Genomic DNA, 26,636 nt, shown 5'->3' on the forward strand with positions numbered 1-26,636 from the left:
AACATTGGTCAATAAATCATAGTTCTTATATCTTCTGTCAAACAAATTTATTGGTGGTTTTGTAACATTCGAACCAATTCGAACTTATTATTGTTGTTTATTTACAAAATATAAACAATAAAAAATATTTATTTTTGTTTGCACAACGAGAATTTAATTTAATTTTAGAAAAAATTTGACAAACAAATTTTTTTATTGATTTTTGTTATACAGTATGGAACAAATCATGTTGGCAACAATGTTATGTTTTTAATTTCACGAGTTGAACCTTTGATGTCGAATCGAGTTTTGCATGCAGCAACAAGAAAAATTCGATCACCACTAAACTACGGTCCTTTTCCTCCCTTTCCTCTGCCACTAGTTTGAGGCAAAATGCCGCGGAAAAAACAGCGTCCTGGGATGGCAATAGGCAATACCATCGAAGAAGAGGTAAAAATGGCCGTTGGAATGACCGTGCGGCAGTTCTTGAATGACCACACTCGGATGGAGCACTCTTTCCCTTCGTCTCTCACGAGAGAACAACGAGCTTTTGTGCATCAGTTGGTAAGAGCTTTGCACAATAATTTTGTTATAATCATTCTTGATCATTTGATTGAACTTCAAATCATATTTCTAGTCGGAACAGCACAACTTGAAGTCCAAGAGCAGAGGCAAAGGACCAAATCGGTTCCTCACAATCTTCAAAAGGGATGGCTCCACCATTATTGGTGACGACGCCACACTGCCCTTGGGAGCCACTTCTATTGATGAAATTCAACGGCTGCTGTCTCGTTATCCTGTCACTCCAAAAGAGAGGCAGGAGGTTGCACCCTACGTTGATCGAGATGCGGAAAGTATGAAAAATTTAACTTATGAAATAAAATTGCAAAAATAAATTTCTTCCCATAAATTTAATTTATTTAATTAATGCTTACTTTCATTATAGGACGTATGGAGGCAATGGTTCGTACTGCAGTCAGTGAGGCAAAGAAAGATGCCGCCTGTCGCATTCTTGGTCGTTTGTCAAGCACTGTGGCCCAAGTGCCACCTCAGGCTAACCCCAGTCCAGAGATTGTTCTCCAGAGAGCTGCTCTGCCAATTACTGTTTACCAAGATGAGATCCTGAACGCGATTGCTGCTAATCAGGTGACCATCATCTGCGGTGAGACTGGCAGTGGCAAAACCACTCAGGTACCGCAGTACCTGCTCGAACAGGCCACGGCCACTGGAAAGGCCTGCAGATTGATCTGCGGACAGCCCAGACGCATTGCAGCAGTCAGTGTTTCGGAAAGGGTGGCTGCCGAACGTGGGGAAGAACTTGGAACAACTATTGGCTACCAAGTTCGTCTTGAGAGCAAGTATGATCGTAGTATTTTTTAATCAACATAATATTTTAGACTTAGTAGATAATTTTAACTCTGCATACAATTTCATAATGTGATTACCAACTAACTAAATTAGTGTTAATTGGTCTAATTTTTTTTGTAAATTTAATGCTGAATTTATTATCGTCCATATATTTTAATTGAAAACTGTAATATGTACCTAATCTACCCATCACTCACAGATTGTCATTAACCACATTAAATATTATCAATTTCCAATTTTAACATTTTGACCAATGGTAGATGAGGAAATTGAAATACAAATTTAAAAAAATATTTATAATTTGTCAGGACTTCACCCCGTTCAGTTCTGACGTATTGCACTTACGGAGTGCTCTTGCGTTCCCTGATGGCCGGAGATACCGCTCTGGCCTCTGTGAGCCACGTAATTGTGGACGAAGTGCACGAGAGGGACCGCCACTGTGACTTTCTACTGCTTGTCCTCAGAGACATGCTAGCTAGATGCAGAGGCCTTCGTCTGGTGCTCATGTCTGCCACTGCTGATCTCAATGTGCTCACCACCTACTTCAGAGGAGCCGTTGTTGTCAATGGTAAGAAAATTTGTGCATTCAAGTTTCTGGTAACACAGAAATTGTCCCTTGCAGTTCCTGGCAAGCTTTATGATGTGGAGGAGTTTTATCTCGAGGATATCTTGCGACTGTAAGTATTTGAACATATTTAATTTGTTTATCAACCTTGGAATATTTCGTGAGTCGTGAGACACTGTAATTAACATGTAATGAGAATTAAGCAGTAGAATTCATTATTATAGTTCAAATTGAATCAAATTTCATCAAGAAATATTGAGCAGTATTTAAGCTGAAGATTGCTTTCTCATGAGCGCTCTGATGCCGCCCTCGACTTTGAAAGCAGTTTGAGGTACCATCATATATTATTTTCTTATTTTGAAACTGCTCAAGATTTTTAGATGAATTTTGAATACCAAAATTAAAATAAATTTTCCAATCGATTGGCTATCTTGAAAAAATTTAAAAAAAATTTATTCTATGATAAAAAATTAAATTTTTACTTTGAGGCTTTGAGCCTATCAAACATAAGTAAAAAATTCTGACGTCATCAGGTCTATGAAAGAATTTCATGAAATTTTATTGGCAACATTTTTCTATTTAGGTTAATATTTTTTTTTTAAATTTTTTTTTAAAATCGACGGAACAAAATTCTCGCTAAAACTTGATTAACTTGACTCCTAGTCAAAATTAATTTTAAAATGGCATTTTAAAAATACATAATTTAATTATCTATCAACGCTGAAATCAACGCTCTATCAGCAGCGATTAGAAGAGAGCGCGGCAGTGGGGATGTGAAGCAAGTTTCAAAAGAAAAAATCGGCAACTTTTGTTGGCTCTGTCGGCCGAACCATGCTAGATCGCAAATAATGAAATTTGACACGTTGTTCCTACCCTACTTCCATGCAAATTTTCATTAATAGGATAAATTTTTGCTATTTGGGATACTTAATTTGCTTTAAATAAGACAAAGTTCAGCATTTCCTAATTTTTTGTTATAATCATAATTTAATTTTTAGCACTGGATATGAAGGCGCTGGTGACTCAAAACGCAAGAAATCAGAAGCAGTTGATGCCAAATTAATAAATCAAATTGACGAAGTAATGGAGGCTGCTTGGAACGATGGCAGTGACCAAAACTTTGGTCTTCTTCTTGCTCTACTGGAGGGTCGAACAGTCGACCATCGACACACTTACACCCAGGCTACAGCCTTGATGATTGCTGCAGCTAAGAACAGACCTGACGTTGTTGCCCAACTCCTCTCAAAAGGAGCAGATCCGTCAGCCACAGCATTCAACGATTTCACTGCCTTGGAGTTTGCAGTTGAGGGCGGTTATGACGAGGTGGCCACCTTGCTGAAGAACCACGCCGAATCAGGAGTCGTTGTCTGCCGCGACCAACAAATACTGGAGTCATACCAGAAGGACAATGCCACTGCTGAGGAAAACATAGACCACAAACTAGTGGCTGCTTTAGTTGCCCATTTGTCTGCAAACTCAGGACCAGGAGCCATTTTAGTATTTTTGCCAGGATATGAGGATATTGTAGAGGTGGCTGAAAAAGTCAATGAGGCCATGGGCCCTTTACAAATACAATACAGGGTTTTCATGCTTCACTCCAACATGCAGGTAATATTATCCATAATATGTATCAACTTTTTTGTTTGTATGATTTAATGAAGCAAAAATCTAAAAAATAATTAAAATCAATATCTAGATGTCGGAGCAAAAGCAAGCATTTAAAGTTATGAAAGACAGAAAGATTGTGTTGGCCACAAACATTGCAGAGACCAGTATTACCATTGAAGACGTAGTTTACGTCATTGACTGTGGCAAATTGAAGGAGAAATCGCTTGATGCAGGAAGTGGAATTTGTCAACTTCGATGCACTTGGATTTCTAAGGTAAAATTTGTAAAGATTTCTTTTAAACAGTTTATATCCAAGGTTTTGCATGTTTTCTATAAGACAATCAAATTCTAGGTTTACTATTATATCGTTTATTATATTTAAGTCCATCTGGATATTTTAGCATTTTGTTGGCAAACATTCAAAGTTTGATTACTTGTTTGGTAAATAATATAATGTAAAATAACTCTTTAAATACCAGGAAAATTTGAAATTTGCTTATAAGTTTTGTTTCCGATTAATTTTTTTTTTAAAATTAATTTAATGTTTTATTTTTGTAATAATTTTCACAAAATTTTTATGTTAGGCTTGTGCCAAACAAAGGTGTGGTCGGGCCGGTCGTCTTCAGCCTGGCCAGTGCTTCAGAATGTACTCCAAGCAGCGTTTCCAGTGGTTCATGACCCACGCTACTCCAGAAATTCTTCGTTTGCCGTTGCACGAACTCTGTCTGGCTGCCAAACTTCTTGCTCCCTTCAACACATCGATAGCCGACTTTCTAGCAAAAGCCCCAGAACCTCCACCTCCTCTGGCCACCAGGAACGCGGTCAACCTCCTCAAATTGACTGACGCTCTCACTCCGTGTGAAGATCTCACAGAACTTGGACAGCATCTAGTCAACCTTGCTGTTGAGCCTCGATTGGGAAAGTGTCTGCTCTTTGCAATCCTTTTGCGCTGTTTGGATCCTGTGCTCACCATTGTATGCACTCTGGCCCATAAGTGAGTAGAATTCCATTTTAATGCATTATTCGTACATTTTTTTAAATTTGTTTGAAATGTCTCCATTTGATTTAGTATAAATAATATGTTATTGAAATTTCTAGGGAGCCTTTCCAACTTCCCTCAGTACCTTTCTTGAGACATAAAGCTCATGAAGCAAAGCGCCAATTGTCAGCTGGCTCTTTCAGTGATCACATGACTTTCCTCAGAGCTTTCCTAGTAATTATTATTTTTGAATAACATGATTTTTTTACACTTGAATTGGTTAATTTTGTATAGCTCTGGCAAGAATCTCGTTCAAAAAATCGTGAACGTCGATTTTGCGAGCAGCACTTCATCTCTCATGCAGTTCTTGAGATGGTGACTGGCCTCCGATCTCAGCTGCTGGGCCAGTTGCGCGCCTCAGGATTTGTCCGAACACGGGGTGGTGGTGATTTGCATGAGCTGAACCAGTTTTCTGACAACTGGGCCGTCATCAAAGCTGCCCTTACTGCTGGTCTGTACCCTAATTTGGCCAGAGTTGATAGGGTTCACCAGCAGTTACGAACACGAACTGAGTCACGGGTATTTTTTCTTTTCTATTATTTACAGCTTTCCAATCAAAAATTTTAGGTGAGATTCCACCCAAGCAGTGTTCTTCGTGATGGAAACGACCACAATACCACCTTGGCCGAATTACCCTCTGACTGGGTGCTGTATGAGGAAATGGGCAGGGTTGGTCGAATGTGCCATGCCAGAACCTGCACAGTCGTCAGCCCAGTCACAGTTTTCCTTATGGCTGGACCTTCTCGAATGGCATATGATCCCCAATTTGACGGAGAAGCTGACGGTGAACTGAAAAAATTAAAAATCCTTCTAAACCTACAATAATATATTTCCATTGCAGAGGCTCGTTGTCAACTTGCAGCAGAACTAGAGAGTGACAGCGAGAATGAGGACGAGCCAAATCGCACTTTGCTGCGACTGGATGAGTGGGCCTCCTTCCGTCTTGACCCATCTCACGCGCGGGCATTGGTGCAGCTGAGACAAAAGCTTCACTCTTTGTTCCTTAGAAAGCTGAAAGGACCTACAGCTCAAAAGGCGCCAAGCCAGGGAGATGACCTTGTGGTCCGATGTGTCGTTGCAGTTCTCTCTGCTGAAGACAAGGCCCTTAAATTTCCTCAGCCTCTTGGAATCGGTCAAAAACCCAGAACCTTTGACTTCAGTCGTATGATGTAAATTTTGTTTAATATTAAATAGCTAATATCATTTTTTAGGACCCTCTGAGCGCTCCACTGATTCTAGCTCTGCTACTTCCTCTCCTTGCTTGTCTCCAAACTCAGACTCCTCTCACACATCCGACTCCCCCATTCGCTACCTGGTGATCAAGAATGGTACTTTGCAATTGCTGCACGAGGCTGTTGCGGCCACAAGATGGACCTTTGCTCCTAACACCCTTCGTTCCATCACCAAAGCACAGAGAGAAGGCAAAACTGTGGTGGCCGTCTTCAGCATTCAGGGCAGTGGAGGATTTCAAGGCTACGCAAGACTCGGCCGACCTGAGGTGGCCACCTGTCCTCTCCAGTGGCTCAAAGTAGGAGATGTCCCATTCCAGGTAATTTTAATTTAACAATGAATGAACAGTTTTGACATGAATTGAAAAATAACAGTTGGCTAGGCATTTGCACAATCCATGGCACAACAATCAGAGAGTCCAGCACAGCCGAGACGGCCAGGCTCTGGAGCCAAGAGTCGGAGAAGCTCTCTGTCAGCTTTGGGATCGCCTCCCACCACACCCTGCAACTCTTCCCATGCCGCACTTCATGGTATTTAATTCTATTAGCTTATGCAATCCCGATCTAATTGCTTTTTTTAATCTAGCAACCTGAACATATCCCTCAATCATACGGCGGTCGCGCAATCAGAGGAAATTTTGACCCTTACAGACCTAGAGGTAAGTTTTATTAAGCTCGTTCCTCAATCATTTCTTTTCATCTGTTCTGATCAAGCCAATAAAAGGCAGTGATACTCTCATTCTGTTTAAAAATCATTTGCTTCATTTTTTACACTCCATATTTCAGAGTCTTGTCATCAGTTCGTACAAATAACTATTAATGGATTCTCCCTAATTTCATTTTGCTGTACAAATTATCATCTTGTTGACCAATAGCGTTTAAATCAGTTTGAATTAATGTGATATTCACAAATGAATTGCTAACTTGTACCATGATACACAATTTCAATAACTGATCCCTCTAAAAGAGGCTTTATATTTTTAGATTTTTGTTAGTTTTGAATCTGAAAGACTACTCTGACACTTTGTCTTCATCACAGGATCATAATTGCAAAATATAGCTCATTTCAAAACTTAAACAAAAATTGAGACACAGCACAATAGAGAGGTTCAATAAAGTTAAACAGCAATTAAAAAAAAAGTTGTGCGCCTCAGGCATTTAGTGTCAAAGTAGTCTTGTTTCGTTCATCAACATTTCAAGCAAATTACTGAGTTGGCGAGAAGCTGGTAGGGTGCAGGATGCGAGAGTCCATCTCTCTGATCAGCGGTACCGTGTAGGCTACACACTCATCCCAACCTGGCATGCGCCAAGCAGCCTCACGAGTTTCCTTGCGAACTTGCAAATCTGGGTAGCACCAAATGTGGTGCACATTGTACAGTCGTCCAACCTAATTATTTTAATAATTTCAATTATAAGCATATATTATTTTTATTGTCAGCTTTTACCTGAGAGAAGAAAGCAGCATAAGCTTCGTCATTATTGCGCCTGTAATTGATGGCTCGAGCCCAGTTATTACCCCACTCAATCATGGTTCCCGGCTTTAAAGTGTATGATCGGATTTCATACAAGTTTCCACCAGCGCGAGGTATGATTTGGGGCCAATAGCTAAATGCAAGCAAAAACTGCAAGTTTCTTGCGCGCAGCATCTTTCCGCGAGTTTTTTCCAGAGTCGTGTATTCCTGATAAACAAAAGGAAAAAATTAATCACTATTATTTCAAAGATAAAAAAGAAAACCTGTCGGAAGAAAATGTCTGATTTATTAAAATAACATGAATTGATACAGAAAATTATGGATTTTTAAATGCAATTAGGAGTGGTGGCGCTAGGAACTAAAAGGATTATCTGCTGTTTGTTTATGTTATGCAAACCTTATCAACAGTCAGCACTTTTCTGGCATTATCAATGCTGGCAAATCCTCCGGTGTATTTCCACAGATGCAAACACTGATCTTGGTCTCCAACCGACACTTTCCAGCTAGCAACTAGCTCACACTGCAGCTTCCTATCATGAACGAGTTTCACACTGTTCTGGCTGAAATATATCAATCAATCGTCAATAACATTGACGGAAATCTAAAATGCAAAATACAGATTTTTTGTTTTATAAATCTTCATCATTTGATTAATGAATATAGAATGAGGAGGGAATAAATAAAATTGGACTTATATCATGCAGGATTACATAAGAATTTGAGCACAGTTATTATATTGAACGTTTTAACGTGTTGATAGAACAAACAGAAATAGATCGATGCAGCATATTCTGTATTCTTCAATTCTCGTCAATCTCTCCTAAATGATCAATTTATCCAATTGAAGAAGCAAGCAGAGCACAGACATATGTAATTTATTTTCGATGACAGTTTTTATCAGGGAAATATATAAGATTTAAAGAAATTAAATAAAAATGTAATATATTCTGGCAATGTTAATAATGCTGCATATATATTATTTTTAATTAAGTTAATTCCTTACTAGTTGACCAAATATTCCTCATTGTGTTGCGGCTTGACGTCATGAGTTAGCAGTTCGTAGATGACCTCCTTATCGGACAGCATCCGCGAGTGCGACTCTTTAGTAGGCTCGATTTTGCGGACAAGCAATTTGCTGAGCCAGGATTCGTTGTCCAAATGAGCAGAAGTGGTGCCCACAGCCCTAGAATTGCCAAAATGCTGTTGAGGTCATCTGGTTGGTCAAATTCAACATTTCTCTCACCTGGTAGCCAGTGGACGCGCGAAGCGCCCAAGACGGGCAAGGGATGCAGCCATCCTGGTCTTCGCAGGTACGAATGGGTTCGAAGAAAAATCAAAATGAAAAAGGACTGACGACCTCTCAGTGACCAGAAAGAGACAGATGGTGCTGCTTTCGTACCAATGTTGCCAACAAAATTTATCAATAATTTTATTTTATAGAACAAATTAATCAAATTAATATTCCTTTTCATTATTACTTAGAGTCACGATTTCATTATTTTGATGGAAATTTCTTAAATAAATTAAGGACTATGCTGTAGTTCAGCCCTGAATGTTTCTTACTTAGTCTCGAAGACTTCTGGCCCTAACTTAATGGCCCTGAGGGTTTCTACCCTGACTTTTTCACTAAAATCTCTCGGACTTCTGAAGTGAAACAACTCGTGTTCTTGCAGGAAAATCAAGACTAAAGTAATTTATTTGTCTGCCGCTAGAGGGCTCACAACACCTCCCTCCTGAGATTTGAACAAATATGCAAATGAGAATGGAAATAAAAATTGGAAATCAATTTAATTCAATTACTTGAAAAGTTATTGACGAATTTTAGAAGTTCGAACAGGAAATTGTACAGTATTATTTTCTTGATGTGTTTCTTGCTTTACAAAATTAAATTTAATTTCTCACTTCACTTAACTGAATTATTTCTTGGTCACAATGAAATCTTTGAATTTAGCAGGCAATCCGGCAGCTCTTTGAGAGCGCCTAGGTGGAGTTGGTTGGACTCGAGTGGGACTCGGCACCGACATTGGTGATTTGTCTGGTGGTTCGCTCTTCGCCAATCCACTTCCCAGGGGGCCCTGATTCGGTCCATCCTTCTGCTCCGAATCAAGGACAGGATCAGGGGCCACGTCGGGGCGGACTCTGGGCACTTCTTGGACCACTTGAGGTGGCTCTGGCGGTGTCTCGGCAGGTCTGATGATTTTCTTGATCTGGTCAGTGTGTCGCTCAGTCAAGCCTGCCTCTGTCTCCACCAGCACTCGTCGAGGACCCAGCTGGGTCACCACGGCTCCGGCTTCCCATTTCACTTTAGGGTTTCGGTAGCTCCGGAGGACCACTGGCTGGTCATCTGGCACCAACTTCAAAGGCTTTTCTGCCACGGCAGCTGCCACTTTCTTGTCCCGAGCTGCCTTTTGGTTTACGACAGCCGACGCTGGACGAGTCTTGTCCAGAAGGGTGTGCGGTCGTCGACCCAGGTTGAACTCTGCAGGTGACACTCCTCCCAGTGCAGAACTTGGAGTTGAATTGTGTCCCAACAGAAAACTGTCCAGTCTTAGCTCCCACTCTTTCTCAGGCACTTTCTTCAAGAAATATTTCACAGTCTGCACAGTCTTCTCTGCAAGTCCGTTAGTTTGGGGGCTGTACGGAGGAGAGTAAATTAGTTCAATTCCATTCATTTCACAGAACTTCTTAAACTTTTCAGCTCGGAATGCAGGCCCATTGTCACACACCAAAATGTCACATAAGCCCTGCACTCGGAAAAGCTTTCTGCAGTACTTGATAGCCGTCTCAGTCTCCAAGTTGTTCGTTCTCTCGGCATCAATCCAGTTGGAGAGTCCATCAGCTGCAACAATGTAGCTTTTGCCATGCACCACTTCGAAGAAGTCCAGATGCACTCTGCTCCATGGACGATGGGGCACCGACCACGGAATGATGGGCGCCTTCGATGGCGCTCTGTTGGTGATGGCGCAAGGCATGCACGAGAGCGTAACCTGCTCGATTTCCTCGTCCATGTTTGGCCACCAAAAGTACGTCCTGGCCAAAGTCTTCATTCTCGTCTGGCCAAAATGATTCAAATGTAGAAGTCCCAAGACTTTGCTCCTCAAGTCTCGGGGAATCACTGCCCTTCCTACAAAGGTAATCACACCATTAGTGGATTTCAAATCTCTCCACCTTTTTCCAAATTCTCCATCTTCACTTGTTAAATTATCAGGATGTGTACCTTGAAGGATTTTCTGTTGAATACGTCTGAGCTGCTCGTCCTTCTCAGTGAACTCTCGCAACTCTTGCAGCGAAATGTGGCTCTGCGGCAACTCGATAGCCTGCAAGAAAGCTACTCGAGCCTCCTCTTCCTCCTCTTCATCTTCAAGGACGGGCAGTGGCAGCCTAGACAGACAATCAGCATTGCAGTTTTCTTTTCCAGGGCAAAACTTCAGCTCAAAATTATATTCTCTCAGGAACAAGCAATACCTTTTCAGCTTGCTGGAGAGGTCATCAGACATTAACTTTCCTTTGCCAAAAATCCCCAGCAGCGGCTTGTGATCCGTCAAAATTTCAAATTGTTGTCCCCACAAGTAATTCTTCAGCTTTTTCACGGCCCAGACAATCGCAAGTGCTTCCAGCTCAACCTGCGAATAATTTAATTCACTTTTCTTCAGTGCTCGTGACACAAACATAACTGGTACCTCTACCATTCTGTCCTCCAGCTGGCTCAGTACGGCGCCCAGCCCCTTCCTGCTGGCGTCGCAGGCCAACCGAATTCTTTTCTTTGGGTCGAAGTACGCCAAGCTGAATGAGTTGACCAGCAACTTAGTCATCTTGTCCATAGACTGCTGGCACTCAGGGGTCCAATCAAATGGAACGCCCTTCTTCAACAACCTGTAGACCGGAAAAAGAATTTGAGCTTTGTTTGGAACAAATCTGTCGTAGTAGTTGAAATACCCTAGCAAGGCTCGAAGGTCTTCAATACTTTGTGGTGGTGGCATTTTCTCCAGCGCCTCCAGCTTGTCCTTCTTGGGCTGGATCCCCTCTTGAGTGAAGGAATATCCCAAGTACTCCAACTCTGGAACGCAAAATGAGCACTTGGTCAGTTTCACTTTCAGCCCATTTTCTATAAAAATTTTCAGGACTGCTCTTGTTTTCTGAATCAGTTGTGCTCTGGTAAATGCAAAAATCAGGAGGTCATCAAAATACACAATCACTCCGGAGATTTTGCAAACTAATCCCGAAATCTTCTTTTGAAAAATGGGGGGACACACGGAGAGCCCTGGGGGCAATCTCAAAAATCTGTAAGTACCTTTGTGAGTAGCAATTGCGAGCACCTCCGATGACGCTTCATCCACAGGGAACTGCAAGTATGCGTCTGCCAGGTCAATTTTGGTGAAGAAGCACCCCGGCTTGACCTCGGCGAGCAGTTTGTCAATAGTGGGTAGCGGAAAATCAGCTGCTGAGCACAAAGGGTTGACGGTGGCGCTGTAATCAGCACACAGGCGCACTCCCTCCCCCTTCTCCACATACACTACCGGTGTAGCCCACTCGCTGAACATCACTTTTTCGATGACTTTTCTTCTTTCTAACTCATCAATTGCAGCACTCGCTTTCTCCTGCAGTCCGAACGGCACACGTCTGGCGGAGTGCCGCACCGGTGTAGCTCCTTTCTTGAGCGGAATGTGAACCGGTTCTCCCTTCCATTTTCCCAGCACCGGTTCAAAAACTTCTTTGAGATCTTCAAATTCTGGCGGCACTTGTGTCATCTTGAAGATCTCCGGCAGTCTTTCAGGGTCAGGTGGCTCCTTTTTCAGGTCCACTGTCTTCAGAATAATGGGCAACTCCACTGCAATTCCTAGCTGCTTGAACCAGTTCCTCCCAAGCAACGAAGGTCCACTCTGCTCCATGACCAACAGTTCAAGGTTCACCGGCTTGCCACCTTTTGGAGTCACTTTCACCTGAACTTTTCCTGCTGCCCTAATTTCCCCTTGCTGACCCCACGCCTTCATCCGCACATTGCTTGGAAGCAACGCTTTTCTGTCTGGGAAATATTTATCATAAGTGGAGAGTCCAATGAGCGAAAATGTCGCACCAGTGTCCACTTCCAACATCAAGGGCTTGCCATTCAGCAGAATTTCCAACATCAGCTTCTGGTCTGCTGAAACTGGTGGCTTGCTTGTGGACTCCACTCTTAGCAGGTAATTTGTCACTGCCTGCAATTGTTCTTGGCCATCGCTTCCACTGGCCTCATCTTCTCCCTCTTCTTGGTCCTCCAGATGGTGCGCTGCCTTCTGAGTAGAACTTCTGCACACTTGCTCAACGTGCCCTTTTTTCTTGCACTTCTTGCAGGTTAATTTGTCTCTGACCTTGCATTTGAAGAATTTGTGCCCGTCTTTACCACAGGCGAAACAGGTGACCTGTCCATGCTGCTTTTGGTCACTACCTTGCTGACCTTGACCTTTTTTCCACTGGGACTTTTTTTCTTGGCCAATTTTGTTCACTGTACCCTGCGAGCTACTCAGCCCAAGAGCCTTTGCGGTCAGTTCAGCTCGTTCATGTGCGAGGACCTTTGTCTTTACAAAATCTAGAGTCAACTTTGCATCCTCTTCAGCCAGCAGCGTTTGCTTCAGCCGCAGGTCTCGCAACCCTGAAATGATCTTGGGCACTAGCAACTCATCCGTTTTTGAGAATTTGCATTTCTTGGCCAAACTAGTCAGCTCAGCTAGGTATACTGCAGCTGATTCATCAGGTCCTTGGACTCTCTGGTTAAACTCATTTTTATAGACAATAGTCTGCGGCTCTGTTTGTCTATAATAAACTGCCAACCTCTCAGTCAGCTTCGCAAAGGTGATGGCCTCAATCCCTTCAGGGTCACTCACCTTGCAGAAGACCTCAAACGCTTCTTCACTTTGATGATCAACGAACATGTTCTTCTTGTCTGCGTCCTCTGTCACCTTCTTCACAGCGAAATGGAACTTCCACCTGCTCAGGTACTGGCTGAATGACAGAACCCCTTTGGGGTCAAATGAACCAATTACTTTCGCTTTATCACTCATGTTGGATTCAATAAATACCCTGGGAAAACCCGGATGACCGCTTGCTTTCTTGATTTTCAACGATTAAATCCTGCTTCCACACACGCGAATTCTCTCTAACGATGATGGCGGCCACACGAGGTTCAGTTTTCTTGCTATTTCTCCCTTAGACTCGTCGCCACTTTGCTGTAGTTCAGCCCTGAATGTTTCTTACTTAGTCTCGAAGACTTCTGGCCCTAACTTAATGGCCCTGAGGGTTTCTACCCTGACTTTTTCACTAAAATCTCTCGGACTTCTGAAGTGAAACAACTCGTGTTCTTGCAGGAAAATCAAGACTAAAGTAATTTATTTGTCTGCCGCTAGAGGGCTCACAACAGACTATTAGAAAATTTTCACTAGGAGTTTCCAAAAATTCAGAATTATTGTGTAAAACATTGATCTACAATTTTGAGCGGTTGGCGTCGATCTCCGGTGCCATCGGCCTCTGAAAAATCCACACCCCCTTTGTTGTTAGCATCTTGAACTGTCGTCTACAGCGACCGCTGCAGCATTTTCTTTATTTTTGATCAACTTTGCGAACTTTTTTCGATTTCATTGCGTCTAAAACCTACACTGATTTTGATCGGGTAATTTTCTAACTTTTGACGCCAATTTATCATCTGTGATGCCAGAAAAAAGGTGAAACTATGATGTCCCCAGCAGAAGAAGGTAAGCTAGTTTTTCTGCCAAATTTCATCTAAAATAACTGAATATTTGGATTTTTCTAAGGTGCTGCTTCTGAACCGGAGTTGGACGCGGAACGCGAGCCCGAATTGGAGGTTGATGCCGAAGAAAATGGTCAGATTGAGCCTAAAGCCGAAGAGGCTGTTGCTAACGAGGTCCTTGGCATAAAAGATTCAGACCAAGAAGAACGTAAAGAAAATGGGCTTGAAAATGGAGATATCCACGAAGAAGAAGGCGAATTGGAGCCGGAGAAGACTGCAGAAGAATTTGCAGATGGCGAAAATAAGGATGCACATCACCAAGAACCTGTGCTTGATGACGACCGAGAAGGGACTCCTACCTTGGACGAAAACCAGCCCATCGGTTTGGAGGGTTTGGAAACTGAGCCTATATCAGAAGAGGAGGAGCGGGAAGCCGAGGAAGGAGAGATTATTGGTGAGGAGAAAGTGGAAATAGCTTGGAAGAAGCCCAGCAACAGAAGGAACTACCGGGACAAAAGGGCCAAGCCTGAAGAAGAAGAACATCATGAGGAAGCGCCAAAACAACGGGCACCAGACAACAGAAGAAGGGAAACCAGAAAAAGAGAAAAAAAGAAACAGATATTGGTAAGCGCTGTTGGAAACTAAATTTTATCAAGTTTTTTGTTTTGTTCAGCTTTTCACATTGAAATAAAAATTAACCAAACTAATGGATTATACTTAGATCAGCCTTTAAAGAGAATATTCAATTACTGCAAGCAAGATTGCATGATTTTTATAGTACTAATTTAGTAGAAACTTTGATGAAATGAAAAAAATTATTCTATATTTTCTCATTGTCAGTTGATACCTCAAAATTACAGCAAAAATTATTGAAACCATTAATAATTTTCTTTGCTTTTTGTTTCTAGACAACTAATCGACGTAAGGATCTAGAAAGGTATGATGTGCGCCGTGTGGTAAATGAACGAAAGGATAGGCGCCCTAGCACGGACCGATTTGGTCGTGTTGCCAGGCGGGAGAGGCGTAGTGAAGAGCAGGGAAGACGAAGTGAAGAGCGAGGCAGAAGAAGTGAAGAACGGGGCCGACGCAGTGCAGACCGAGGCAGACTGAGTGAAGAACGAGCGAGCCCTGAGCACAAGAGACGACGACGCAGTCCTGACAGACGTCATTCGGCTGACAGGAAGCGTTCTGTTGACCGACAGGATTCAGTAGAAAGAAGGTCCACGCCTGAAAGAAGAAAACACACGCCAGACCGGCGGAAGGGAACACCGGAAAGGAGGAAAGTAACACCTGAGAGAAGAAAAGGAACGCCAGAGCGGAGGAAAACCTCTCCAGAGAGGAGAAAGAACTCCGCAGAAAGAAGAAGAAATTCAGCAGAGAGGAGGAGGAACTCAACAGAAAGGAGAAGAAACAATTCTCCGGAGAGAAAAAGACCTTCTTCCGAGCCAAGGCAGCACTCTCCGGACAGACGAAGATCTCCAAGGCGGTCTGTAGAAAGACCGCAGAGTCCCATCAGACGCCGCAGTAGGGACAAAAGACGCAGTCCAGAAGTTTGGCCTGAGGCTCGAAGACCCAGTCCAGATACCAGACGCAGCGTCCATGAGAGACTGGGCTTCAGAGTTCCAGACGTGGAGCAGGTCGAACGGCGGAGGCGCAAACGGAAGAAAGAAAAGCGCAGGAAGGAGGTCATTGCTAGAGGAAACAACATTCTTATTTCCGTCAACTTCAAAAAACAACGTGAACGAGAGCCTCCGCAAGAACGGCCTAGGACGCCAACGCCACCCCCACCGCCTCCACCACCCCCACCGGCAGTTAAGGAAAAAAAGAAAAAGGAACGGAGGAAAAAAATTGCCAAAATGGCCTCTAAGAAACGACCCATAGCCGTAATAAATCTTGAAGCCGAACCTGCACCGGAGGTTGTGATTCCCGAAGGTCCAAAGACCCCACCTGAGCCGCAGATAAAATTCAGCATTATGACCAAGACCAATCTAAAGCCGGTAGTCAACCCCTTGCACGAGGATGAGGAGGATGACGAAGAAGCTGCTGAGGGTGAAGCCGCTCCAGAAGTTGCACCAGAAGTCATACAACCTGAAACTGCTGTTGAAGAGACCACCGAAGTGTACAACCCGTTCGAACCCACCAACTCGCCTGTGGAAGAAGCACAGCAGGCAGAACCAGAAGAGGAGCCGCCTCCAGAAGATAAGCCAGCAGAAGAGCCGCCCCCGGAGACTCAGGTCCAACCTGAAGTGCAAGAAGTTGCTGTGGCGGAGACTGTTGAAGAGCCACCCAAGGTTGTCAAGGCAGCCAGTCCGCCCAAAACGCGGCCGCCGCCACCTGTGGTGGCCGTTCCGCCCTTGGCCGCCTCTTTGGTGCTTCCTTCGCAGCTCAACCTAGTGCCACTGCTTCTGCAGGCCGCTCCTACACTTTTGGCTCAACTTCGACTACCCAGCGTCGTGCAGACACAATTGCCAGACACAACCACTGACGTCGTGGACATGGAACTTGAATCTCCCTATTCTCCTGCTGCATCAGAAGGAGATGATCTCTTTGAGCCTCCAACCGTAAGAGAGGCTAAAAGGACAAAAAGGGCTCCAGCTCCTGAAAACAAGGCACCAGCAGATAAATTTGACGCTCTCAGAGGCGCCTGGAAGTCTAGGACAGGAGGCTCATCCAAGCCTGGAAAATCTGGCAAGGGTATGTTTCAAATTTAATCAATTAGAAAATAAATGCCCGCCAATAAAAAAGGCGATTATTATCAAAAATATCATCGTATTAAAGGCATTATAATATAAAAATATATTTTTTAGGCAAACGGGAAGTGGCAATCAAAATGGATGAAGACCAACTACGCATTCTTGATGAAGTGCCAAGCTCAGCAGTTGAACTACAAGTGAAAGAAAAGGTATTAATTTATTAATTATTTTAATATACTTTTATTCGCCTTATTTTGATTGCTGTATAAAACGAATCCTGATTTTTAACACATTATACAAAATATAGATATTTTGCTTAAACTTTCTTAAAGAATTTTTGTTCTTTTTTCAAACATGAAATTAATTCTTTTCCAGTACTTAAAAAAGCTGAACCACCAAGAAAGAGTGGTGGATGAGGTTAAATTGGCCCTCAAGCCGCACTACGCCCGCAAGAAGGTCAACAAGGAGCAATACAAGGAAATTCTTAGAAGGGCAGTGCCAAAGGTACAGAAGTTGTTGGTAGCAATTTTTAAATTGTTTAATTTCTTATATATATTTGTAGATCTGCCATACTAAAACTAAGGAGATAAATCCTCATAAAGTGCGCAGACTGGTGAACGCCTATGTTAAGAAAATATGCGGCAGCAAGAGCAAGACAAGTGCTGCGTAAGTAAGCTGTGACAAATACAGATAAAGACATTAAGGTACAGTGTGTAATTTAAAGTATGTGACTGAATAGGAAAGTTTTTATTTATGAACCAGCAATTATTTTAACTCTTTGAGTTGAATTATTGATAAAGATGCAATGAATTTAATATAAGGTAAATCAAAACCTTTTGCTGCGCTGCAAAATTTTAATTGTATTGAGAAATAAATACAGCTAAGATTTGTGATGCGTTTATGTTTTTATTTTATTTATTTAAAAAACAAATTTACTTTAAGTAGAAACTCTTTAAAACATTAATAATTAATCAGGACATGACATTTGTTAAAAATTAATCTTGAGATTGGCATGCGGCAATGAGCTCATTATTGACTCCTTCCACATCATCGGTGGCCCGTTTCAGTATTGGTTCCAAAAACGCCTGGATTACTTGCAGATCATCTCCTTTCGCATTAATCAAAATCTCAAACATTTTCTCGTAGACACTGGCAAGTTGCCAGAATCTCTTAGGCTTGCAGGTTGGTTTCCAGACTGATTTCACATCAATCAGGGTCAAATATTTGCCAAACAGTACTGCATGTGCTGTGGCTGCAGCAGAGTAAAGGTCGAGATCAACACCCCAGGGCCGTTGTTGGCGCATTGCCACACATCTAGCATCTCCCTTCAAAGTGGGTGAAAACTGAACATCAGAAGGCAAGAGTGATAGATCAATGCTTCGTCCAAAATCAATGATCTGCAGGTGGTATTTGAAACCTTTGCTATGCCTACAAAGATAAAAAGGACATGTTAACTTTGAACCCAAGGAAACGTGGCTTCAGGTTACCTCATGGGCACCACAAGAAAGTTGTCAGGCTTGATGTCAGCATGAATTATTTTAGCTTGCAATAGAGCATCAGTGATGAGCAGTACTTCGTAAACCAGAAACGCCTTAGTGAACTCTGACATTTCAGCCAGGGAGCCAACTCTGTAGTTGATCACATTCAGGAGAGTGATTTCAGACTTAAACGGCATCTCCAGGATGGTGCCATTGGAGAAGATAGAGGCCATTGATATCTCACAGAAATGATCCATCTACAGTTTATATTTAATTAGCAATTACATTTTAAATTTACTTTTGACTGCAATACCAAGTGTGCAGGAATTCGTTTCCTCAAAGTTCTGCTCATGTGAATTTCCCATCCCGATGTATCATTTGGGAGCATCTTTAAGACCAAGGGCTCATTAGTGAGGTAGACTTTTCCATAAGCTCCTTCTCCTAGGCACTTTTTCAGCTTAAGCGCCTTCTTTCCGAAACGGTACGCTTGGTTAGCTCTGGCTACAGGCATGAGTCCATCAAGGTAGCTAACTCCCTCAGGGTAAGCCACCAGGCGCTGACGTAGATCATTGCTCCAAGGGTCGTCAATCACATTAGCCAAACTGGAAATATATTTATATATTTTTTTAATATTTTTAAGTGCTTAACTTAAATAAACAAACCTGTTCTCTTTGTTCTGAGAAACTTCGGGTTCTTCCTCGAGCAACTCAAGTTTGACTGGTGGAACGGTGATGTGATCTGCCTCACCAGCAACCGACTGTCCAGGTGTTTTCAAGTAGAGACTGAATGCCTTGCTGCTGGCTGTTGAGGCACCACTGCTGCTACTGCCACTCCTGCTTCCTCTGGATTCACCAGTCATCTCCAATATGGGGCTCAATATTATGGTGTGTCTTGTTTCCTGCGGCTGCATGATCAGAGACTGGGGCTGGTGATGGAACGGGGTCGATGAGTCTGACGGAGGTGGTTTCTTCATAAGATTGATGGTGATGTCTTCTAGATAGTTGACAGGCCCATTTCCCAGAGGACCAACGACAAAGCAGGTGTCCTCGTCCTCAAATCCACCTTCAGGGAGTAGCAGACTCTTCTTTGGCACATTTACAACAGAGGGATCAAAATTCTCCTTGCCTTCAGGTCCATTGGCCTCCCAGTGCTCCGGAGGGGGGACAAAAGGAAGCTCTGGCAAAGGCGGCAATGGTTTAGGTTCAAACTCTTCATCGTCATTATTATCCTCGTCTTCAGATTCAACCTCCTCTTCTTCTTGCTCCACCTCACCCACAACAATCTTTGGCACTAGAACTAAATGATAAAAAGAAATTGTTAAATATATTTAATTATATTTTGGTTCATTTAAAATACCTCGTCTTTTGTCGCTTCCTCCAAAATACTGAGGTTCTGGAGAAAAATAATAATATTAGTGGTATGTTTCTTAAGATATACTACGAATCTAACCGTTCTCTGCATTATCGCTAAATATCGCAAATGGTGCACTTTGGCATTTTGGACCAACTCCTTCTTTAACACCAACTTCTTGAAAAGCCAGAATCAGAATAAGTATTACAAATTAAAATTTATTTTACCATTTTCTTGATTTTCAGAGTAAATTTCAAAGGGAACTTGTTTGGGAGGATCGGAGAAGATCTCAAAGGCAGGAGCGTCTTTTTTGTCGTCACAGAAAATTTCAAAAGCCACTGAAATAAATATCTTAAGTTTCTATGCCCACGCTTATATCCATCATTTTCATACTCTTTGGGGGAGTTGCGGGTGGAGATTCCCTAGTCGACTTCCATAAATCCTGGACAGCAGCAAGCGCCTCTCTGGTGTGTACAGTCATTGACTGACCAAGCAAAGCTGACTGACACAAAAGACCAGACTGGCTGCTTCTTGCAAGCCAGTCTTTGGCACGCAACTCTTCAAGGCTATACTCAGTGTTGTCTGCATAAACTTTATGCTTTTCATACATCCTAACCTGCAAATATAAAGAAAAGAAAATAAGAAAATGATGAAAGGAAAATTGAAATTACTTGGTTGGGATTTTCCGGCTCAAACAATGCAACTGGGCATTCAAAATTCTTCCTTATCTTGGCCAAGTAATTTTGGGCCCTAATCTCTTCGTAGCTCCACTCCTGGCCATCGCGGACAGTCTCATACATAATAACCTCTTTCCTCTGCACCTTGACCTCATCATCCTTTGCATCTTTGATAATTTGGCGATTCAGTTTGCGTTTTCGCCAAGACTCAGCGCGGAGCTCCTCAAAACTAAATTCAGTGCCACCACAGTAGACTTTGTCCTTGCAGTACATGGGCTTGCTCTTGTCATTAGCTGGCTCAAAATAGGCCAAAGGCCACTCTGCTTCGTGCTTAATCTGCTTCACTTCCTGCAGCACTCGTTTTGATCCTAGATTGCTTCTGGGAGTAGCGGCAACTGCACTAGCTGGATCCTCCAGCACCTATAATGTGACATTTTTATTTATTTTTCTGCGTTTCGTGATTTCAAATTTATACCTTGAAAGGTGTGGTTACTAGAGGTCGAACATCCTTTCCACTGGCTGCGTCAGTCCACCTGCTTGGTGCCACCTCATTTTCAATTCTTCCTCTTTCATCAGGCAGCTCCTTCATCAACTGCCGTCTGGGCTTTTCATTTTCGCTACCATTGAACACTGGAAAGGCAGCCATTTCTTTGATAGCCTGTTTTTCAAAGGGTCTATTTGATCCCAGTGGTCGAGCCTGAGCTCGTTCCGCAGCCACGCGCCCATCAGATCGTGCTTCCAGACGGCCAAAGATGGCTCTTTGTGGTCCGTCCACTTCTTGTTGCTCTTCGGGCTGCACTTTTGCGGCTCTGCAGTGAAATCTTTGCATGGCCTGTTCGAGAACATCTTGAGGTTCCACCATTGCATCCAAGGCTCGCTGGAAGATTTTATTAGCGCCTTTGAGATCACCTGCTGATTCAAGATCTGCCGCCCATCTGATGTAAAAATTGGCTGATTTGTGCGCGATTCCATGGCCAAGGACAGTTTCGTATAATTCCAATCTGTTTGGCTGAACACTCAACTGAAATAAAAATAATAGATAAAATGCTTTCCCAATTCAGCAGAGGTTCCTTACAAATTTGAGCCACAAGTCGATAAACCTAGAGTCGTTGTGGTACTGAGCAACTCCACTGAATGTCTTCAGGCATTGTTTGAGAATTTCTCTGAACTGTTTGCCGCGACCTGTTGATGTTTGTTCCATCCAGGAAATGTAGTCAAACCACGGTTGTAAAGGATCGTCTCCCTCGTAAGAACGGAGGTTCATCTCGAATTGTCTGCGAAAGATACAAATTTAAACTTTGAAGGGCAAAGAAAATTTAAAAAAAAACTCACTGCATCTGTGCCAAATGCTTTTGCTGCTTGCATTCTGAGAGTGCTTCGCATAGTTGATTCGTAATGCGCCCTTGCCGGAGTGGTTGGATGTTTTCCTTGAATCTATCAATTTCGTCCATTTCGTGAATGAAAGTTCTCCTGTTATAACACTAAATAGAGAGAAATGGGTTTGAAGAAGACGTCGGGCACACTGCGCCGAAGATTCGGGCCGAATATACCATGTAATTCAAAGAAAAACTACGAATGAAAATAACCGTTGACAAGCAGCAATTTTAGCGTTAATGGCGAATTCCCGCTAAACCAGGGGCACCAACGCCACCAACTTATAAATATAAACTTTTTTGATGAAGTCAATTCAAATAAAATCAAATTTTTTCATGAGAACTGATATTTATAATATGATTTTTTCATGTAATTTTTCAAGTAAACCAAAATGAATAAGGAATTTAATGCCTTAAATTAAAAAAAATTGAATTTTTCCAATATATTTATGTTGGCCACTCTTTAATTCTCAAGGAAAGGGCGCGGGAATATACAAATAACCCGCGCACACCTGGCGCATGAGGCAAGCCCCTCTCCGCATAATTTTCGGCTTCGCTATACACACTTACATTTCATACGTCTGACCGTCTGACGTCTGATACGTCTCATATCATCTTAAAAATTTGCATGCATTTTTATTGCGTTTTTAGACCTTGAGGCATTTAATATATAGCTGAAATTAATCAAATTGGTTGAGAATCAAACTTTTCTTGCATTAAAAATGTTAAAAATAATCTAAGTTGCTACAAGTTGATCAATAAAGCCTAGAGGTGGCACCGCGAAGGGTGGGCGTGCGCGTAAGCAGTCTTTTTTTCACGGCCAGAAGTTGAGCTGCTGAGCTGAGAGTTGATTTTGATTATTATTTGTAACAATCTCGTGTCGAAAGCCGACACTGCTGCCGCTGGTGTTGAAATCGGCGCTGCTTTCGACTGATATTCGGCGGCGACAGGCGATGCCGTGATGGAAGCGTCGCACCCCGAGGTGCTGGCCGCCCTTGGAGCGGCCACCAGCCAGGACATCAATCTTCTGCGACCGGCCGAGGCGCGCCTCAAGGAATGGGAAACGGCGCCCGGCTTCTACGCAGCCCTTTTGGCCGCCTTCGCTGACCTCGGGCAGCCCGTCAACGTGCGATGGATGGCCGTGTTGTGCGTCAAGAACGGCGTCGACCGCTTCTGGCGACGCAACGCGCCCAACGCCATCGACGAGCGCGAGAAGGCCGCTGTCCGGCAGTCGTTGATAGCGTGCTGCCTCCAAGAACCTGCCCCGCAGGTGCCGGTCTTTTTTGATAACACATTAGATTTTGTTCTTTTATATAATCTGCCCCTACAAACAAAAAATAAGAATTTATGCATAAAAAAAAAAGAAAAGTAAACCCATATGGAGTTTGAATATTTTTTTTTTTAAGAAAATTTGTTTTCATCAAATTGCTCAAAAGGTTTAAAGGGCCCTTTAAAAGTTAATGAAATTATTTTAAATTAATGTAATCGTTTTTCAATATTACAAATTATTATAGATTTTGTTTTCTTGATTTCTTCATAATTCTATTAAAATTCTGAGCAAAATTTTAATAATAAAAGAAAATATAAGATTTTAACTTCCGCTTTTACTTCTTAAAATAAATTCAAAAATGAACACGCAGTAGAGAATCTAACTTATATAACAAATAACAATCAATAGTCACAATGAGAGTAATCTTTTTGACATAATTTTGTAATAATTTAAATATTTTTTCCACCTATTTTCTAAAATTATGCCACTTAAATATTTCTGGCAAGCCAAGTTAATTGATTAAATTTTATTTTGACACTTTTATTCCAGATTTTAACCCAATTGGCAGTTTTGGCGGCCAAAATCGCAAGGCACGATTGGCCTCGAGAGTGGCCCATGTTGATGGACCAACTGCTCGAAGGAGTTCAGCGCCATGAAACTAGGCACCATGCGCTGCTTGTCCTGCACCACGTGGTCAAGACGCTGAGTTCCAAGCGGTTGGCTGGAGACCGACGACTTTTCCAAGAACTGACTGCCTCTCTTTTTCCGCACGTCCTTCATGTCTTTGAGCAACACATGTCTGCCCAGGCCGTCAACGAGGCTACTCTAGCCTTGAAAATCCTTCGCCAGATGACAGTACACGGGTTCAAGACTCCCTACGATGAGCCAGCTGTCAGACCCTTCCTTGAGTCTGCAATTCCGAGGACTAGGTTCCTCATCGAAATGCGACCAAACGCTGCTGACCAGGTGGCTATTCAGAAACTAGCCTCTCTTTTATTAAAGGTAAACTCTTCATTTTTATAAGGGTTATTTTCAAATTTTGTTTTCTATTTGAATTAATAATATATTTTTTTTTAATTTCTTATAATTTTAAATCTAAAATAAATAAAATATTTTTCAGCTTCTTGGTGACGTCTTAGAGCATCACCCATTTTCCTACGGACCTTTGGTGGCCTCCACTTTGGAACTTATAGACAGTCTTATCCTCAACGACTCTGGCTGCAGCCTCTTGTTTGAAAAGGCAGCCGTCCAACTTCTGAACCTATTGAAGGGCATCCTCCTGTGTCCTGAGTTCAAAAACGACACAAACCCAGCCGCTCTTGAGGCGCAAAGAGCCAAGAGCGGGTTTTTCTCTCCCCAGTTATTAGAGCTACTTTGCCAACGACTTGTGGGTCGTTTTCTGCCCCTCAGTAATGATGAGCTGCGTCAGTGGGCCGAAGATGCGGAAACTTTTGCCGCTGATGAGGGCGGCGAGTGTTGGCGGTATGCCCTGAGGCCGTGCGTCGAGAGTTGTTTTGTCGCCCTGTTCAAAGAGTTCCGCAGCCAAATGGTTCCGCCGCTCGTCCAATTGATGCAGACGGGTCTTGGATCTGAAACACCATTGCTGTTAAAGGAAGCTGTCTACACAGCGGTTGGTCTAGTGGCCTATGATTTGTATGACGAGGTTGACTTTGACTCTTGGTTCAAAGGGTCTCTCAGGCAGGAGCTCTCATGCAAGGAGGTTTGTAAATTTTTTTACTTATGTCGGTCAATGATTTTTATCTATATAACTGCAAGCTCAAATTAAAAGTTGGGAACTGAGGCTAATAAATTTCAAATTTTGTGTTGACTTGTTGATGAATCGCAAATTATTTCTCAATATTACAAGCATCAAAGTATGCATTTTAGTGGAAAAAAAGCAATTAATCAGTTCGCAAATTACTGATCTTGGCCAAGGCTAAGAATGGAGTGTGGGCCAACGATCAGATATTATTTGAAATAAAATGGAAAAGAAATTAAAAATTGAATCACACTGTGTTAATTATTTTCTTTACAATGAAACTTAAGCTTGCGAACTATATTTGTTTCAGGACAATTATCAAATAATTCGTAGACGGGTAGCGTGGCTACTTGGCGAATGGTCTGCGGTAAAACTGTCACCTGATCTGCGCCCCCTTTTGTATACCACCCTGTTGAGTCTGCTTTCGGCGGGCGAGGACATGGCCGTCAGACTGGCCGCGGCTCAAGCCCTGAGACACTCAATGGACGACTTTGACTTCTGCCCGGAACAGATCGAGCCCATCCTGGGCGATTGCTTCAACCTCTTGCTCACCCTGCTGCGCGACGCACGTGAGTGCGACTCGAAAATGCGCGTCCTTTCAGTAGCCACCTTTGTGGTAGACCGCGTGGGACCGGCGGTGCGGCCGCACGCCGTCGATCTTGTTCGCTGTCTTCCGCAACTCTGGGCCGAGGACCACCCGATGCTTCGAGCGGCTGTAGTGGCCGCTCTGGTACCTCTGGTGGCCGCCTTGGGGCCGGATCACGACCACCTATCCACCTTCCTCCTCCCTGTGGTTGCAACGTCTACTGACCTTGACCAGGAGGCCCACGTGTACCTGCTCGAAGACGGTCTTGATCTGTGGCAGGCCGTGTTAGAAAACGCGGCCAGGATGAGTCCCCAGTTGCTGCAGCTGTGGACTAGGGTGCCAACCCTGATGGAAAGGACCACCGAGCACCTGCAGTCTTGTCTGCAACTCACAAAGGCCTACCTCCTCTTGGCGCCAACGCAGTTCCTCGAAACGCATGGAAAAGTGCTTGTCGCCACTCTGGATGAAATTTTGGGAGACATTCGACTTGAAGGCTTATTGCAGGTATTACATTTTTTACGAGTAAAAAGGATATTGAATAGTGTAACTCGTCAAAATATGAAAGCTAGTAAATTATGTCCATTTAAATATGATTTTTGTGTTTAAGGTGTTGCGTCTGGTTGAATTGATCATGCGAGCAGAGCCAGCAGCTGCCCCTCTCTTGCAAGTCCTTATCGAACGGGTCATCATGTCAGTTCTGCGAGCCGAAGCCCTACCCATCCTTATGGCCCTTCAGCTCTCGGTGTTGGCGCGTCTGCTTCTCGGCCCTCAAAATGTGCTCGCCGATGCTGTCAACTCGGTGGCCGTTTCCTCGGGTGAGACGGCTGACTCTGTTTTGCAAAGATTGCTGGACGTGTGGCTGGACAAGATGAGCATAATCACGCAACCTGAGAGGCGCAAACTGCTGGCCTTGGCGCTTGTGACGCTGCTGTCTGCCGACGACCGCAGGTTCTGCGGTTTGCTCTTGGCTGTGGCTGAGGTAAATTGATTTTAATTACGCATTATTTTGAAATTTGAGACTTCCTAGAGGAAATTAATTTTCATTAAAATCAATCAAATGTTTCAGGTCCTGAACGATGTGCAAGGCTCTCAAGGTGACACGTTGATGCTCGGGTCTATTGCGATCGAGGAGGACACTTGTGAGGAGGACGCGACGGAGTTTGAAAGGCGTCGAAAGCGGCTCAGTCTGTCTGATCCTGTTTATCTGACAGCCCTTTCGACAGCTCTGCAGCAGCAGCTGGATCGCCTTCGTAGGCAGGTTGGGCAGCAGACGTGGGTCCAGTTGGTCGCGTCTGTGGACTGCGAGACGCTTCAACAGGTTCGCCAGTTTGTTTCCCTCGACTGAATGACTGTTTTGCATTGAGAGTGAACTTTTTCGAATGTACCCCGCGGTTTACTTATAAGTTGATGAAGTGATATGTTGCCAATAAATACGTTTAAAATGCTATGTAGATTTTTTTATTATATAA

The 26,636-nt window shown here is 43.1% G+C and overlaps 6 protein-coding genes across 15 annotated transcripts; 3 read left to right on the forward strand and 3 right to left on the reverse strand.

Moving 5' to 3' along the window:
- The first annotated feature begins 239 nt into the window (after nucleotides 1–239).
- LOC132203205 (3'-5' RNA helicase YTHDC2-like) lies at nucleotides 240–6,551 on the forward strand. Its single transcript, XM_059630803.1, has 15 exons — nucleotides 240–543; nucleotides 617–833; nucleotides 926–1,337; nucleotides 1,656–1,915; nucleotides 1,970–2,024; nucleotides 2,911–3,520; nucleotides 3,609–3,794; nucleotides 4,105–4,514; nucleotides 4,619–4,733; nucleotides 4,794–5,078; nucleotides 5,127–5,343; nucleotides 5,401–5,721; nucleotides 5,771–6,108; nucleotides 6,164–6,319; nucleotides 6,375–6,551. The coding sequence occupies exons 1-15, from the start codon at nucleotides 373–375 to the stop codon at nucleotides 6,459–6,461; spliced, it is 3,840 nt and encodes a 1,279-aa protein (XP_059486786.1). The 5' UTR covers nucleotides 240–372; the 3' UTR covers nucleotides 6,462–6,551.
- LOC132203208 (protein NipSnap) lies at nucleotides 6,528–8,940 on the reverse strand. Of its 2 annotated transcripts, none has more exons than XM_059630808.1 (6): nucleotides 8,824–8,940; nucleotides 8,504–8,647; nucleotides 8,264–8,443; nucleotides 7,658–7,820; nucleotides 7,234–7,467; nucleotides 6,528–7,175 (listed from the first exon to the last, which is right to left on the reverse strand). In XM_059630808.1, exons 2-6 carry the CDS (start codon nucleotides 8,554–8,556, stop codon nucleotides 6,993–6,995), a joined length of 813 nt encoding a protein of 270 aa, XP_059486791.1. In that variant the 5' UTR covers nucleotides 8,557–8,647; nucleotides 8,824–8,940; the 3' UTR covers nucleotides 6,528–6,992. The 2 variants fall into 2 exon arrangements, with proteins under 2 accessions (XP_059486791.1, XP_059486790.1); XM_059630807.1 differs by having other exon boundaries at nucleotides 8,504–8,650; nucleotides 8,824–8,935.
- LOC132203207 (serine/arginine repetitive matrix protein 1-like) lies at nucleotides 8,778–17,573 on the forward strand. The gene is made up of 6 exons (XM_059630806.1): nucleotides 8,778–13,985; nucleotides 14,046–14,605; nucleotides 14,890–16,675; nucleotides 16,789–16,883; nucleotides 17,050–17,178; nucleotides 17,237–17,573. Exons 1-6 carry the CDS (start codon nucleotides 13,964–13,966, stop codon nucleotides 17,342–17,344), a joined length of 2,700 nt encoding a protein of 899 aa, XP_059486789.1. The 5' UTR covers nucleotides 8,778–13,963; the 3' UTR covers nucleotides 17,345–17,573.
- On the reverse strand, nucleotides 8,925–13,662 carry LOC132203203 (uncharacterized protein K02A2.6-like). 8 transcript variants are annotated; one of them, XM_059630801.1, is made up of 3 exons: nucleotides 11,552–13,659; nucleotides 11,197–11,317; nucleotides 8,925–11,133 (listed from the first exon to the last, which is right to left on the reverse strand). In XM_059630801.1, exons 1-3 carry the CDS (start codon nucleotides 13,296–13,298, stop codon nucleotides 9,177–9,179), a joined length of 3,825 nt encoding a protein of 1,274 aa, XP_059486784.1. In that variant the 5' UTR covers nucleotides 13,299–13,659; the 3' UTR covers nucleotides 8,925–9,176. The 8 variants fall into 8 exon arrangements, with proteins under 8 accessions (XP_059486784.1, XP_059486782.1, XP_059486779.1 ...); XM_059630799.1 differs by having other exon boundaries at nucleotides 8,925–13,255; nucleotides 13,317–13,662; XM_059630796.1 differs by having other exon boundaries at nucleotides 8,925–10,883; nucleotides 10,947–13,662.
- Nucleotides 17,548–21,805, reverse strand: LOC132203206 (uncharacterized). Of its 2 annotated transcripts, none has more exons than XM_059630805.1 (12): nucleotides 21,512–21,805; nucleotides 21,255–21,453; nucleotides 20,655–21,200; nucleotides 20,174–20,599; nucleotides 19,896–20,118; nucleotides 19,730–19,840; nucleotides 19,602–19,676; nucleotides 19,509–19,544; nucleotides 18,815–19,448; nucleotides 18,466–18,754; nucleotides 18,162–18,409; nucleotides 17,548–18,102 (listed from the first exon to the last, which is right to left on the reverse strand). In XM_059630805.1, the coding sequence occupies exons 1-12, from the start codon at nucleotides 21,628–21,630 to the stop codon at nucleotides 17,670–17,672; spliced, it is 3,339 nt and encodes a 1,112-aa protein (XP_059486788.1). In that variant the 5' UTR covers nucleotides 21,631–21,805; the 3' UTR covers nucleotides 17,548–17,669. The 2 variants fall into 2 exon arrangements, with proteins under 2 accessions (XP_059486788.1, XP_059486787.1); XM_059630804.1 differs by having other exon boundaries at nucleotides 19,602–19,679.
- Nucleotides 21,806–22,341: 536 nt separating this feature from the next.
- LOC132203593 (importin-11) lies at nucleotides 22,342–26,612 on the forward strand. The gene is made up of 6 exons (XM_059631468.1): nucleotides 22,342–22,822; nucleotides 23,372–23,824; nucleotides 23,943–24,542; nucleotides 24,892–25,671; nucleotides 25,775–26,146; nucleotides 26,234–26,612. Exons 1-6 carry the CDS (start codon nucleotides 22,514–22,516, stop codon nucleotides 26,510–26,512), a joined length of 2,793 nt encoding a protein of 930 aa, XP_059487451.1. The 5' UTR covers nucleotides 22,342–22,513; the 3' UTR covers nucleotides 26,513–26,612.
- The last annotated feature ends 24 nt before the right edge of the window (nucleotides 26,613–26,636 follow it).

This window comes from Neocloeon triangulifer, unplaced genomic scaffold (assembly GCF_031216515.1).
Source record: "Neocloeon triangulifer isolate White Clay Creek 2 clone unplaced genomic scaffold, ASM3121651v1 ptg000017l, whole genome shotgun sequence".
NCBI lineage: Eukaryota > Metazoa > Arthropoda > Insecta > Ephemeroptera > Baetidae > Neocloeon > Neocloeon triangulifer.

Excerpts from the sequence above, each read along its gene's own strand:
- LOC132203205 (XM_059630803.1), top strand. The coding sequence starts at position 373 with ATGCCGCGGAAAAAACAGCGTCCTGGGATGGCAATAGGCAATACCATC. Across the intron at positions 834-925 it reads CGTTGATCGAGATGCGGAAA|GACGTATGGAGGCAATGGTT; the intron begins GTATGAAAAATT and ends CTTTCATTATAG. Across the intron at positions 1,338-1,655 it reads CAAGTTCGTCTTGAGAGCAA|GACTTCACCCCGTTCAGTTC; the intron begins GTATGATCGTAG and ends ATAATTTGTCAG.
- LOC132203208 (XM_059630808.1), bottom strand. The coding sequence starts at position 8,556 with ATGGCTGCATCCCTTGCCCGTCTTGGGCGCTTCGCGCGTCCACTGGCT. Across the intron at positions 8,444-8,503 it reads GCGCGTCCACTGGCTACCAG|GGCTGTGGGCACCACTTCTG; the intron begins GTGAGAGAAATG and ends TGGCAATTCTAG. Across the intron at positions 7,176-7,233 it reads ATGCTGCTTTCTTCTCTCAG|GTTGGACGACTGTACAATGT; the intron begins GTAAAAGCTGAC and ends TAAAATAATTAG.
- LOC132203203 (XM_059630794.1), bottom strand. The coding sequence starts at position 13,298 with ATGAGTGATAAAGCGAAAGTAATTGGTTCATTTGACCCCAAAGGGGTT. Across the intron at positions 10,884-10,940 it reads TGGAGGACAGAATGGTAGAG|GTTGAGCTGGAAGCACTTGC; the intron begins GTACCAGTTATG and ends AATTATTCGCAG.
- LOC132203207 (XM_059630806.1), top strand. The coding sequence starts at position 13,964 with ATGATGTCCCCAGCAGAAGAAG. Across the intron at positions 13,986-14,045 it reads GATGTCCCCAGCAGAAGAAG|GTGCTGCTTCTGAACCGGAG; the intron begins GTAAGCTAGTTT and ends GATTTTTCTAAG. Across the intron at positions 16,884-17,049 it reads AACTACAAGTGAAAGAAAAG|TACTTAAAAAAGCTGAACCA; the intron begins GTATTAATTTAT and ends ATTCTTTTCCAG.
- LOC132203206 (XM_059630804.1), bottom strand. The coding sequence starts at position 21,630 with ATGGACGAAATTGATAGATTCAAGGAAAACATCCAACCACTCCGGCAA. Across the intron at positions 21,454-21,511 it reads AAGCATTTGGCACAGATGCA|ACAATTCGAGATGAACCTCC; the intron begins GTGAGTTTTTTT and ends TATCTTTCGCAG. Across the intron at positions 21,201-21,254 it reads TCGACTTGTGGCTCAAATTT|TTGAGTGTTCAGCCAAACAG; the intron begins GTAAGGAACCTC and ends TTTTTATTTCAG.
- LOC132203593 (XM_059631468.1), top strand. The coding sequence starts at position 22,514 with ATGGAAGCGTCGCACCCCGAGGTGCTGGCCGCCCTTGGAGCGGCCACC. Across the intron at positions 23,825-23,942 it reads TAGCCTCTCTTTTATTAAAG|CTTCTTGGTGACGTCTTAGA; the intron begins GTAAACTCTTCA and ends AATATTTTTCAG. Across the intron at positions 25,672-25,774 it reads GACTTGAAGGCTTATTGCAG|GTGTTGCGTCTGGTTGAATT; the intron begins GTATTACATTTT and ends TTTGTGTTTAAG.